The sequence below is a fragment of the Gnatocerus cornutus genome, chromosome 4 (assembly GCF_029298725.1).
Source record: "Gnatocerus cornutus isolate USDA-ARS CGAHR chromosome 4, icGnaCorn1.1, whole genome shotgun sequence".
NCBI classification, from domain to species: Eukaryota; Metazoa; Arthropoda; class Insecta; order Coleoptera; family Tenebrionidae; genus Gnatocerus; species Gnatocerus cornutus.
In genome coordinates, this window is record NC_142236.1 from 9244681 (window position 1) to 9259758 (window position 15078).

The 15078-nt window shown below is 35.4% G+C and overlaps 1 protein-coding gene across 1 annotated transcript; it reads left to right on the forward strand.

Annotated features, from left to right (window-relative positions):
* The first annotated feature begins 3911 nt into the window (after positions 1 to 3911).
* LOC148176359 (uncharacterized) lies at positions 3912 to 7283 on the forward strand. Its single transcript, XM_088035059.1, has one exon. The coding sequence runs from the start codon at positions 3912 to 3914 to the stop codon at positions 7281 to 7283; it is 3372 nt and encodes a 1123-aa protein (XP_087891185.1).
* Positions 7284 to 15078: the final 7795 nt, after the last annotated feature.

A 15078-nucleotide genomic window follows, 5' to 3' on the forward strand; every position in this document is an offset into this window, starting at 1 on the left:
TCGTGGAAGAAAAGGTTGGTTTTCGCTGAATGTTCAAGTTGTATGTGATTCCAAATTGAGAATTTTAGATATTGTGGCAAGATGGCCCGGGTCAACACATAACCAAACAATTTTTAATAATTCTTCGTTAAAAAGAAGAATGGCTGCAGGTGACTTTTGAGAATCCTTGCTGTTAGGTGACGGTGGTTATGGAGTATGGAGTTATGGAGCAACACCACTTTTACAACCAAATGCAGCGGAAGAACGTTTATACAGTCAACTCCCTCAAAGTCGAATTGTCACTTGCGACTGAAAGAAATTCGACTTACAGAAAGTTCGAGTTTAAGGGAGTGAGAATAAAAGAGGAGCATTTATATGTTTTTTCAATTGATCAAATGATCAATTATTATCTAAAGGTATGTTAATTAATTATTTATTTATGCGTTTTTAAAAAAATCTGAAATTTTAGTTTGTTTACACTGCTTTTGGTGGTAGCCTTGCTCAAAATATTTTTCAATATCGTGTAATTTGGAAAAATATGGTTCAGTATTTTGGTTCATTTCCGAAGCTATTTTTAATATATTTAATGAGTTCTGAATGTCTTTATACGGTGGTTTTGAAATTTCAACAGTATTTTCGTTGTCACTTGAATCTTTCGAATCGTTAGTTGTATTAGTCACATGTTCAATGATTTCTTCCTCGCTGGGCATATCGGAAGAAATCAATTCTTCATCAACTTCGATGAAATCTTGAATGGTTTCGTTAACGATGTTGGCCCCAAGAGCTTGAAGTCGTGCCCACAAGAGTTCATCATCGGTATCTCTAAAACTTCTTAGATTGGCTAGAAGCACAAGATCTTCTTTATCCCAGATAGAATTACGTACGAAACCAGCATTTTTAAAGCAATTGCTTATGGTCTCTTCTGTCACCGAAACACAAGCTTTTGTAAGATACCGAATACATTCTAACAAAGATAGTTTGGGAAGTAGTAATTAAGTTTCTTTTTCCATTGACTCGATAGTTTTTAATAAAATGCTTTTTCTATAGTGAACTTTCAGATTTTTTATTATGTCCATATCCATTGGCTGTAGTTTAGAAGTTGTACTTGGCGGAAAAAACTGAATAGTGATGAATTTCAATGAAGATTGAATGTCGGGGGGATGACTGGTGCAATTATCTAAAAATAATAGAATTTTGCGATTTTGAGCACCAAATTTTTTATCTAGATTAGTAAACCTTGTTTCTTCAAATTTTTCAAGTATTAAAAAGTCAAAGCAAATAAATATTGTTTTGTCTGTTGAATAAAATTTTAAGTTTATATTATACTCTTACAGTTTTTCGGAGAACTGTGTTTATGCAACATGATATTTGTTATGTTCGACTTAAAGGAAATTAACACTGTTTCTGGTATGACACGTCCAAAAATTATGTTCGAGTTAAAGGGAGTTCGACTTACGACATTCGAGTTATGTTCGAGTTAGAGGGTGATTTTTGCATGTAAAATGCTATGCAAGTGTTTTGCCATCCAGATAATTCGAGTTTAAGGAAAATTCGACTTAGAGGAAGTCGACTGTACAATGAAGCTCAGATTAGAACGAGAAATGCCGTGGAACGTTGTTTTGGTGTATGGAAAAGACGGTTTTCAATTTTGTCATTATGCATGAGAGTGGGATTGGAAAAACCCAAAATATAATTGTAGCCACTTTGATCATACATAATATCGCCCTTAGAGACGGAGACAAAGAACCACCTGCCGAACCTCAAGTGATGGAGCGTGTACAAGAAAATCAGCGTCGTCAGCAATTGCACGAATATGATCAACAACTTGTTGACCACAGGAATCACTATAAATCAACCCAGAGCAACGTTAATTCATGATTATTTTCGAAATTTACTTAAAAATATGAACAGATAAATTAATTGTAAATAAAAATTTTATAAAATTACATTTTTATTTGTATTACAAAATATTTACAAAACTAAACTAACTACTGACACATTTTCTTTTTTATTTATATATCTGTTATGAGAATTTCCATTTCAATTTTGTGTTTTTCTTGCATTTGCTTCATCTTTATTTTATGTTCCTCTACAATAACACGCTTCTGCAGCTCTACAAGCTCGATCTTATTTCTAGCAAGTTCTTGAAAAATGTCTTTTGATTTTGAGTTTTTCTTTGTTTTTATTCGATACAATGGTACCGTTGGAACTAGGGGTTTCATTAAAGTTGGAGAATCCGGTATCTCGTGATTAGGAATCATTGTAATACCTGTAAACACATATTAATTGTAAGAATCATCAATAATGTTATTGGTTTAATGTGCTTACTTTCGTCTATAATATGTGTCGTTTGAACAGCTTCCGCAGGGATCAATGAAGGGTGTATTGGCTGCTTCAAAAGTGCAGGATTCCACTGAGTCTACTCCGACTGTCTGCTTTCGGATGCTTCCAACACGTTTTTCTCTGTTTCAACTAGAAATGATTATGTAATAATTGTGAAAAACGTTGATTCTACGATACTTACTTCTTGCAATTTCAGTACTGTCTGAATCGAACACTCTTATAATGGCCAAAACTCTTTCTTCAATCGTTCCAGGCTTGAAACTTCAACAAGGTTCTCCATCATTTTTTTAAGGTTGGTCTTGTGTAGAGTTACACCTTTAAGAGTACTTTTTAGGGAGTTCCATTTACTCCTCAAATTTTCTTTAGATCTGCCGGTTTCTAATTTATTATTAAACATCACCGTCAATTTATCCCAAGCTTCTTCTTTTTGACCGTTTGTTACGCAGTCGGTTTTCTTACATTCTAAAAATTAATTAGAAGTATTTAATAAACTTATGATTCATAATTACATAAAATAAAAGACCAACTTACCAAGCTTGTTTTTGTGTTGTTCCACCAAATCCATTAAAAATTCGGTTTCTCTAAATGAAAAATTTGAAGAGCGTTTACGTTTTTTTGTTTTAAACCTTTTTTGAACTTGTTTCAAAACACGTTTTAAAAACTGAAATACTGAAATATGTCAATTATGGCAGTAAACACGCCTGCTATCTGCTATTGTCCCACTTTTACCAGGAATAACTCACTAATCCTATCGCCGCGCCGGTCGGCCAAATAGAAATACCCATGGTTATATCCAAGTTTATCTATTCTACGAACTAACCACTGAGCGTAAAACCCATTTTCTGTGGTTATCTGGAGAATAATGCTATTCTCAACTTATTCCTGTTTTGCAAAAGCGGCCCTAAGAAGTATAATTTTTAACGATTTTTGAGTTGTTTGTCGAGACATTTTTTTCAACATAACTGACACAACATAACAAATATTAGAAAGAAAACGCTGTTTTATCAAGTTAGTTTTCAAAGTTATGACGTTGTTAAGAATTGTGTTAAGTATGGTCGAGAGAACTCGGCAGTTCTTGACTCCCCCCTCTTCTAGGTGTGGTACCTTATTATTATTCAAAGACCACTAAGACTCTCAAGACATCCTCGAAAGAGAGAACATGTATGCAGTAAAACAATAAACATTAAACCAGAAGAATTCATTTTACTTAAACGTACAAATATACGAGCCATCAGGGCTCCAACATATGGTCCTTCGAGCCGGATAACCGAAAATATCCGTAAACGCGAGTGAAAGTGTCCAACGAAGGCAGCAGAGTGATTGCCCCCAGAAGCTGGTGCAACACCCTCCCGTGGACCGAACTCCATCAAAACATCAAACAAGACAGCGAGAACAAATCTCCAAGTCCCTAACGACGTCCAGGTCCACATCGTCGACACCGTCGAATTCAGAAGCGTCGTGGTCAGGTTAGTGGTTCCTGTTCTATAATCCTTCCACAAAATATCCATCGTAACAGCCTTTAAATCATCGTTAAAATTTTGATTATACGTCAGATCTGCATTGCGTAGTTCTTTAGCGTGTTCTTAATCATGACGAAGTTAGATGCAGCCAAATTACAACGCGAAACTATTGATAAAAAATTAACAGCCATTGAGGCCTTTGTCGCGAATTTTGATTCATCTAAACAAAGTCTCAACCTATTAAAGGTGCGGTTGTTAATGTTAACCGATATATCGGCACAATACGAGGATGCACAGTCCCAAATTGATCAATATGATAAGACGACGCCGATGGAGAATCATACGATTGCCAGACTACAATTCACGGATCGGTGGTGCGAAATCTCCGCCACCATCAGCGGATCGGGTGTTCAGACGGATAATCAGACAAAACAAGTCGAGACAGATAAGCAAATTAATTTACCGGTATTAAACCTAAAAACCTTCAAAGGTAATTATAAGCAATGGTCAAATTTTGAAAATTCCTTCAAATCGATAATCGATGAAAATAAGAGCCTAAACGATAGACAACGTTTTCAATACTTGTTGTCATGTCTGGAAGAAGAAGCCTTACGCGCGATTCAGACGCTCTCGATAGACGAAAAAAACTACAAAGAAGCGTGGAAGATATTAGAAAAACGGTTTAAAAATACGCGATTGATCGTGCAAGATCACATTCATTCAATTCTGCATGCACCTTCAGTGCTCAAATCAAATCATACACATTTACGCGAGCTGTTAGACGTAATAAACAGCAATGTAAACTCACTAAAGGCTTTAGACATTGCAATCGACACATGGGACGCGGTGATGGTACCGATCATCTCCGAAAAAATCGACTATCAATCGAGACGCGAATGGGAGATGAGTTTAGACACAAGTGTTCCGAAATATGAAACTCTCATCCAGTTTCTCAAAAAAAGATGCTCTGTTTTGCAAGCTTTGAGCGTTACGACATCAAAGGTCCAGTTCGAAACAAAGCCGAACTTCTCGAAGCAAAATCAATTTCACGGCTATAAATTGCGGACGGTTGCTCATACATCGATAAACAAGTACCAATCAGCGCAATGCGTGTTTTGCAAGGACAGCAATCACAAGATCGGGCAGTGCTCAGAATTCGCGAAAATGCACTGGGATGCAAGATCAGCAACGATTAAGCGGCTAAAATTGTGCAGTAATTGTCTCCGCAACAATCATATTCTTACAAACTGCCGATCGCCCATGAAATGTCGTGTTTGTAACGAAAAACATCATACAATGCTACATAAAGAACAACAAAATACCGATCCCGAAGCGACATCCACAATAAATAATCACGCATTGAATTCAAGCGGGGTGCTGCTAAGTACGGCAGTTATTTTAATACGAAATCATCGCAGTGAGTACAGACCTTGTCGAGTACTATTAGACGGCGGATCAATGTCCAATTTTATTACGGCAGAAAAATGTAAAGAGTTAGGTCTTAAACCATCACAGTCAAAAATCACCATTAAAGGCGTAAATGGTACCGCGAGCGTAGTAAATCGAGCTATCAGCGCACATATCAAATCCAGATTTAACTCATTCAGTGAAGAAATAAGTTGTTTGGTAGTAGAGAACGTAACCGAAAAATTGCCTCCAACTACGCTGCAGATAGCAAATTTGGAAATTCCCAGAAACATCCGTTTGGCAGACCCAAAGTTTTATGAGTCGTCAACAATAGATCTTTTGCTCGGCGCCGGGTTATTTTATAAGCTGCTTTGCGTGGGTCAAATTAGTACCAATACCGGCTTGATATTTCAAAAGACTTTGTTCGGGTTTATTGCCGGAGGTACTTACAATGCAACGGGAAACGACCAAATTGCATGCAATCTGGCGACCATTCCACGGGTGGGCCTAGACCAACAACTAGAAAGGTTTTGGGAAATCGAAAACAACCTCGATAATAACGGGACCGTGAGATCGTTAACAAAGGAAGAAGCAGAATGCGAAACACATTTTCGGGAAAACACAACTCGCGATTCTGACGGTCGCTTCGTAGTCAAACTTCCCATAAAGGACGGACATCTTAACATCGGGGAAACAAAATCATTCGCAGTCAATCGATTTTATACATTAGAGCGCAAATTAAGCAAAAATCAAAATCTTAAGAAACACTACTCAGAGTTTATGTCCGATTACTTGAATCTTAACCACATGGAGGTTTTAACAGACGAATCGGTGACCGATGTTGCGGTTTATCTACCTCATCACGCGGTAATTAAAGAGTCGTCCACTACGTCCAAACTACGCACAGTCTTCGACGCATCTATGAAGAGTTCAAATAGTCTAAGTTTAAATGACAACTTATTAGCAGGACCAACCATCCAATCAGATTTATTTACAGTATTAATTGGTTTTAGAACCTTTCAGTTTGTATTAAACGCCGACATTGCGAAAATGTACAGGCAGATTCGCGTACATCCTGAGCATACGAATTGCCAGTTAATATTTTGGCGAGAAAATCCACAGGAGGATTTAAAGACATTCAAATTAACAACATTAACATACGGTACTAAACCCGCTAGCTTTATCGCGACGCGTTGCTTGAAGGAGCTGGCGGAACAAAACTGCGCTGAATTTCCGAAAGCAAGCCATATAATAAAAAAACATTTTTATATGGATGATCTGTTGACGGGGGCCGATTCGGAACAAGAATTACGGCAAATCCAACGAGACATAACTCATATTTTCCGCCAAGTACTGCACACCTGTCAAAGGTGCTTTAGGAATAATCCGGTCCACTTAAAACCCGTAATGGGAGACCTACCTGAGCAAAGGGTTCGATCTGCGCGACCATTCTTGATTGTAGGGGTGGATTACGCGGGACCACTGATGGTGCGAGAATTTCGCGGACGTGGTAAAAGTTTAATTAAAACGTATGTCGCTGTATTTGTATGTTTCTCCACGAAGGCGGTACATATCGAATTGGTCATGGACCTCACGACAAAGAAGTTCCTTGGTGCTCTTCACCGTTTTATTGGCCGCCGTGGCACACCGCAAGAAATTCATTCGGACAATGGCACAAATTTCGTAGGTGCCCGAAATGAGATTAATCAAATGCTAAACTATTTTAATGATCCAAACAATCAAACGGAGTTAGAAAATCATTGCGCGTACAAAGGCATCGAATGGAAATTTATACCACCTAGATCTCCCCATATGGGAGGTCTATGGGAGATCAACGTAAAGTCAATTAAGCAGCACATAAACAGAACTATAGGTAATGCACATCTCACCTATGTCGAAATGTCAAGTTTATTAATCAAAATAGAGGCATGCTTAAACTCCCGCCCTTTGACCCCTATAACCGCTGATCCAAAAGACCTCGAAATCCTAACTCCCGGTCATTTCCTCATAGGGGAACCACTAACTGCACTTCCAGAATACGACGTCACGCATTTACCAGAAAACCGCTTAGATGGCAACTGGTGGAAAGGATGAGGGTTCACTTCTGGAGACGCTGGCATCGAGAGTATCTGGTCCACCTACAGAACCGTACAAAATGAGCAACTGGTTCATCTAACTTAGAAGTTGGCACCATGGTTCTGATCATCGAGGAAAACACACCACCATTAGCATGGAGAATGGGACGTGTGGTTGACGTCCACCCAGGATCTGATGGGGTTGTCCGAGTCGCAACTGTCCGCACCGTCCAAGGAACCACGAAACGCTCAGTCAGAAAATTGTGTGCGTTACCCATGGAAACGGTCGACAAATGATAGTGCGTGAAGTGCAATGTGTGCGAGTTTATATACAAAAACTTTCATTAAGAACAATTATTTTCTTGTCTTAGTTAGGATTCTGTTGTACATAAAAATTTCTCATTGTTTGTACATAATGTAGTGTAATTGTTAGATGTTAGATATAAGTTTATGCGTTCACCAATTTACTCAAATCATTTAACTCAAAATTTGTAATTGAAGACCCTAAAGGCTTCAAGGCGGGGAGTATGTTAAGAATTGTGTTAAGTATGGTCGAGAGAACTCGGCAGTTCTCGACTCCCCCCTCTTCTAGGTGTGGTACCTTATTATTATTCAAAGACCACTAAGACTCTCAAGACATCCTCGAAAGAGAGAACATGTATGCAGTAAAACAATAAACATTAAACCAGAAGAATTCATTTTACTTAAACGTACAAATATACGAGCCATCAGGGCTCCAACAGACGTACTGACAAACTACTTTTACACCAAATTTTCACAAGTCACTTCATTCATTTGTATAAAGTTCAATTTTGATTATCTCGGGCGTGTTTTACTTTTTGGGCACTAAAAATGGTTAATTGACATCGACAAAGCGACAATTTCAAGTAAGACTTTTATTAAAATCTAAAACAAACCAAAGGATAGATGTCATTCGTGACACACGATGTTTACAGTTGGTTGTAAACGTAGTTCCCAATTTTGACGTAATGAAATTGTAAACTAATTAGATAAAACAGCTTTTTTTTCTCAAATTTTGAATAAAATTTGCTTTCAATTTAAATTGACAAGTTGGATATTTTAAACACACAAACCCTCACAATTAGCTAAAATTTACATTTTTAAGGCGTCGCGACGCCAAAACTATCGTTGATAAAAACAAATTTGTGCGGAAACACAACACAAAATACATCTTCAATTTGTCATTAGATACTAAAATATTTCTAAAAAAAGTATAAATGGACATCCATTTTGCACAATTTATGAATTTTGATTACTTGGACCTCATTTTGCGTGTCTGACTATTCGAGCCCCAGTCTTTCTTTCTTTTGGTTAGTTTATTGTTAACGTGATTTCTAAACACCTAAAATTTTGTTATATTTGTTATTGTTGTAGTAGCATTTAATGGGCAGATAATAACACATATAATTGCAACAATCTGCTTGGTTTATTTGACAGAATTATTGCGAATGTCAAATTTATTCACTAAGGAGTCGATTTCAAGTCGTTTGCGAGGTCGCTATTTAGCGACGTTGCTAAGGTAGCTGTGATGTGATTGACGTTGCTACGTCGCAAACACCTTAAGCGATGTCGCTAAATAACTTGAAATTGACCCTTAACTACATTGTCGGGTTAGGTCGTTATGTTGCTAAGCTCATTTTAAATTTTTTTAACCAAGGTGGAGAAATCTTAATTTTTCACATATTTGTCGTCAAATCTGGGATTTGAAACTTTGGGGAATGAAAATTGAAAGTTTCTTAATTTTGAAATAAAAAAAGGATCCAACGCTGCACCTTTTTTGTTATTCTTTTATTAAAATTGAAAACGCATATTGTTCAAAAATGGACTTAGCCGACGACATTTGTTTGTAAGTTTTGTAGAAATAAAATTTACAAAGCGATGCTTATGAAATGTGTATTCTGAGTTGCAGTTTTAATTTGTTAGGTTATCATGAAACTCGCTTTGTATAATACAACGTTTTATCTAAACCCCATTTGTTGCAATTACTGCGACGTCTGCGTTTTTGTCTTTTCTTGATTAGACCACTTTGTAAAATAAATATCCAGGGAGAAATTATAGCAAACTCGTTTAAAAGTGATCCAAGAAATGTGTATTTTTTAATTAATTAGGTACAGTGATAAATAAACTTACTATAAGTAAGACTTTACGGCTTAATAGCTAATGTTTGCCGCCCGATTCGAAGGCGTAGTTCTTCAACGGCTAGTGCACTCTTTTTTTTTATTGTTGGAGCTTTTACGCACTCGTGGCACAAAAATTAGGTTAGGGTTGGTTTGGGTACATTAAAAATGTGTGCTTCGCATTTCAAGACGCCAATAAATATTTTCCTGCGATCATTGAATTAAGCAACCACAATTGTCGATAATTGAGTGTATGTATGTGTTTTACCACGAGTGATAATGAGCCTTAACGAATTTGAACTTCAACCCAAAATACACTTTCATAACTTTCGTTGTCAAATTTCTACTTACAAGAAAACAGCTGTCAGAGTTTCGACAAATCCTTATACGCAAGATAACTTCTAATCGCACGTGGAAAGGCTTCTGTCCATAGAAAACGTTAAACATGAAAAAGCAGTGGTAAAATTTCGCAGTCTCTATAAATTGAGAGCGTAATAACGTGAGTAGATTGTTCTGAAAAATTTGACAACTTTGACGTTCAGTTCAAGTATCTACAACAGCTATGCGAATGTATTTTGAGTTGCAGTTTGAGTTTGGTCAGACTCATTATCACTCGCGGACCACGGTGTATAACCTTTATTTCTTTTTTAGGTTATACAAAATTGAAAGTGCTGAAAAAAATGCATGTAAAACCTAAAAAAGCAATGAAAATGTTGTGAAGCCAGTCTCTTAAATTTACCCCAAGTCCCATTTTATAGTTGAGAGTAATATTCTCGGAAAATTTAATTTTCAATATGGGGGCGGCATTCATTAAAAATATCAAATATGTCTTTTTATTTGATTCATTCCACTCGTACCATTTCACTTCATGTAGAGCCTCTAAAATTTCCACAGACTTTGAAAAAGTAAAAACGCACTTTCATTCAAATTTACGATATTTTCAATTTCTTGTCCACTCATGACGAATCCTATAAGCGTAGCAAAATTCACAAGACCTAAAGTTAATAAACGAAAATACTGTATTGAAACGGATTCTTCAAACTGAAGATAACTTGTTAGAAATAGTAAAAAAATCAGTTTGAACTTACTGCGAAGTAAAATAGGCCAATATTGGCCACTTGAATAGTACCGATAATTAGAAGAGGAAAAACAAAGATCCCTGCTCGACGTAAAGCTGCACGAGTGTATCTAAAAAAGTTGTATAAAATGTATAAACACCGTGTTTTAAAAAGATTTTTGTCTAGTCTCCTATGATTTTCCGTGTAAATAAAAAATGCCGCCTAACGACTATAATGATTAGAAGGTTGGTTACATAACCTCAAAATACTTTTCAAAAATTATTAGTTGGACACTGATCTGGGACGACTGGATCGCTGAAGAGATAAAGCTGACTCGAGTTTTGCTTAATTTGGCTTTTGTTGTTTAAATTCTTTCCCTATTGCAACACAGTGCCAGCGACACAAAAAGAAATTACACTCCAAAGGCAACTAGATAAAAATTTTGAAACACGTTGTAAAACTTTTACTTGTAAATTTGTATATGATGGGTGATAAGCTGATGTAGTTTCTTAGTAATGACTTTTTGGTAGTTGATATCTTTAGAACATTTTTCGCTAGAGTTTAAAGTGCGTATGTAGTGTATCATCATTTTCTTTTGTAACTTTCCTTCACAAACGAAGTAAAAGACTGTAAAAACAGGCGTAGAAATGCCAATATACGTTAGTATAGGTACAAATATTATTAAGAGAAATCTAGTTATGATTCCACTCTACAAAACTAATTAAATTAAAATTCTATTAAATTGCTTATGTTACCAATTTCCTAAAACATTTGTAAATCATAGGTAAAAAGTATATAACTGCATAGTCGTCGTCTGTTGGTATGCAAAATGAAAAAGTTTCTAAAAGTCCACATAAAAGAGCCACAATCATATAAAGTGTTGTAAAAAAAGCCGTCTTTTTGACCTCTTCCTGTATTATCGAGTTTGATTCTTCAAATTTCCAAATTTGTATTTTTGGTAAATGACTTTTCACAATGCTTTCAGCTAATGGTTGATATAAGGAACAGACTGTTACCTATAACTGAATGTCTTAGAAATAAATTTTACTGTTGGGGCGAACTTTTACATATAAAACGCCAGTGTACGTTGAACTGTAACGAACGAGATAGTTCAAGTCAAATTTTTCCAAAAATAAATAAGCTTGGACTAAAGACAACAAAACGAAAAATCTTCTTACAAAAAACATTAGGTATCTTACAGCTTTTTTTTGAAATATATTGATTGTTAAGAACTTGCATATTTTCATATGGCCAGCGTCTGGAAAAAATGTTGTTTTGGATGCTTTCTTAGGAGTTTTCAAGCATACCGTTCATGATGTGACAAGCTTGAAAACCGTACAATGACTGTTAGTTTTTAGGTTAAAGATGGGTCATCGCTGATGGATTTCTAATATTTTAATGTACATATGAAACTCTTTTAAATGTCTTTCTAATAGAATTCTAGAATTTAATTAGAAATTCTAGAAACAATATTAGAATAAATATTTGATTAATTGTGTTTTGGAAAATGTGGTCATTGGTGTAATTTATTTAAAACATCCGAACTGCGATATGTCAATTCATACATTAAAAGAAATAATTTAGATATAAATCAATATGTATAATTTTTAACATCGTTATTGTAGCGTAAAACTACTGTAGTCGGCGCAGAGACCTCTAAGAGACCTCTAAGAAATACTATGGTGGACATTGAATCTTTCCTGTCATTTCAAAAAGTCTCGATGTAATCCTAGCTTTATTGTCATTATGATTGACGTTAATACAAAAGTGAAACAAATTTTGAAAACGTTTTTCTGCATGCCATCAATAACAATTGATGCGCCGCGCCGCCACAAGGAAGCGAGAATTGGTTTAGCGCTAGAACACTTGGCCACGGGCAAAGAGTTTTGGAGCCGAATGGTTTTATTACTGCTAAAATGTCAAAATGACAATTGAAACAAAATTTAAAAGTTTAGTTATAAACAAACGTCCTCCGTAAAGCTCGGTTTAGAAATTATGACAATCAAATGACAATTCTGTCCAAGATTCAATGTCGACAACTAAAAAAAAATATTTTATTCGATAGTTATCATATGTTTCCTAAAGTGAGCTGTCTATAATTGTTTGCTAACAAATTGCATTTTTTTGGACTCTTCGTGCCAACGTGTTATCCTAGGTTCTAGCTTACCATTCAGATACTTTTTAATTAAATTTATAAAATAATAGTGTTAGTGTTTGGTGTAGATAAAATTTAACTCATTCTTTCATAGTCGACATATGATTGCCCACTATTGGATGACGATATTTTTTGAGTTTTATTTTAGTTAACTTTTGTTTCTTAAATCATTTATAAAATCTATTTTATTTTCATTGGGTTTTTACACTTTTTGGCACATTACATAATTTTTAAATCTGTCAGTGACAAAATAAAGGCAAACTCATTCTAGCAAAAAAAATGGGTTTACGCAAATGTATTGAAATCCAGTTTACTTCTCAAAAAAAAAAGAATAATGAAAAGATAGTAACTCTGTCAAAATCTATTTCTCCTCACTAATGTTTTCATATTTCATATCAAAGTAAGGTTACTACCAATAAAAAAATCTATTTTCAAATGAAATCGAAAAAGAAATTTGTCCAAGAGTCGAAAAAGGCAAAGAAAATTGAGTGAGAAAAGAAGCAAATGTGCTATTTTGAGCCAAAAAGAAAAAAACTAGGCAAAGAGGGTCTTACATTAAGTATTTTTTCTTAGAATAATAACTGTTATACTAATTTACAATTTTGTAATTTTGGTAATCCCTAGAGTGTTTGAAGTGGTGCCCACTATTAGTCTAGAGCGGTGGCGACTATTAGCAAAAAAGTGCCCATTATTAGCTTAAGGCGAGTGCCAAGACATTTTTCTTATGGAGAATCCCATGTAAAATATCGTCTAAATATTCTGCTTATTTTTTAATGTATCAGTTTCGTTCTTATTCTCAACTGCTTGAATTCACATTTTTCTCCAAAGCTACGTTATAAGCATTGGAAAAAACATTTAATTTAAAAGTTAAATTACTTAAAAATTTAGGGTAATTTTAGGAATAGAAGAATTAGTAAAGTCACTTTCAAAAAGACTTTCCCGTTAAGTTTAAATCGATGTCATAAAAATTAGTTTTTCTAGGCCTTCTAATATAAATTATTCATTACGTATTTGACAGCAAATAAGTAATAGTCTATTTAGACTACACGTGTATTCTAAATTAATGGCGACCGAAGTTTACCTATTCAAAATTTCAGTTGGTAATTCAGTTTGGTCAGTTCATTAAAGTGTTCGGAAGAGATATTTAAAAGAAAAATCGCTTTAAATCAGCTCGATTATCGATTTAAAAATCCAATTTTAGTGAATTTGTTTGTGTATGGTTTGTGGATTGGCATTCGATCTAGTGGGGTGATAATTTGCTAGTGTCAACGATTGCTCGTGTTGTTACTGGTGTGTTACTGGTCATTCTTTCCGACGAACTTCATACGATTATGGCAAACAGTGGTGGCATCGATGAGTTGAAACGTCAGGTGAGATGGAAATCTTCGAGTGTGGCTAGTAGCTATATTGAAGAATCCACTTTAAACAAAATAGTTGTTTCCAAACGCATTGCTGGTGTTTTGAACACATCGGTTGCTAAATCAACAAGAGCTATGGACAACAGAAGAATGAAAATGAAAAAGCTTCTACTAGTTATGAATTAGAAGCAACAAACAACAGCAACCATCTTCAAGCGGCCGGCTTTGAAATTTCAAACAATAGTAATTGTAATTTTCATGTTTATATTATAAATAAAAATTGGTCCTGACATTTCACTATTTCTTGTTACCTAGACGACTTTAAAGCTTTAGGGCCGGTTGCAGAAACGCGGTTCAAAATTTGAACCGGTTCAAATCTGACTTAACCCAGGCTTAAATGATTTTTGCGTTGCACAAACATTTTTGAGCGGTTCAAATACAAGTTAGCACGGTATTAAACTAACCCAGGTTCAGAGGTGGGATAAGCCGGTGTTAAAAGTGACAGCTGGATTTGTGAATTTTCAAATTACAAAAATACACGAATTAAAAGCTAAGTTTTTACATTTTATGCGTAATAATTGATTTTGCAATACCGCAGTGGTTTCTGGTGCAGTTTTTAATCAACCTTAAGTTCAAAATATGTACAATTGTTTATTAAAGGTTATGTAATACAAAATTTCATGTTTTATTTTATTTTTTTTTCAAAACGAGGTTTCGATTTTCCAAAGCTACAGTCATGGTTTCACAACATAAAATCGGTAGAAATCCCACACGCACCGGAACAAGTCATTTTCTGCCCTCCTACAAATACTGGTTGCCCTCCGGTTTTATGCAAGGGCACATTTCAAGGAGTTGTTGGCGATACATTTGGAGTTATCCACAAGAGCAGTGTCTTCAGGATTATCAAACGCGTCACACACCATCTTGCTTTATTGAAAAACAACTACGTGGAAATGCCAACAACGAGAAGGGAACGCCTGGCAGTGAAGCAAAGTTTCTTCCTTCTAACTGAATTTCCTGGTGCGATTGGTGCGATAGATTGGTGAAATTTTGACCCCTTTTCCCCATTACTTTTATTAACAAAAACTTTATCACTGTAACAAAC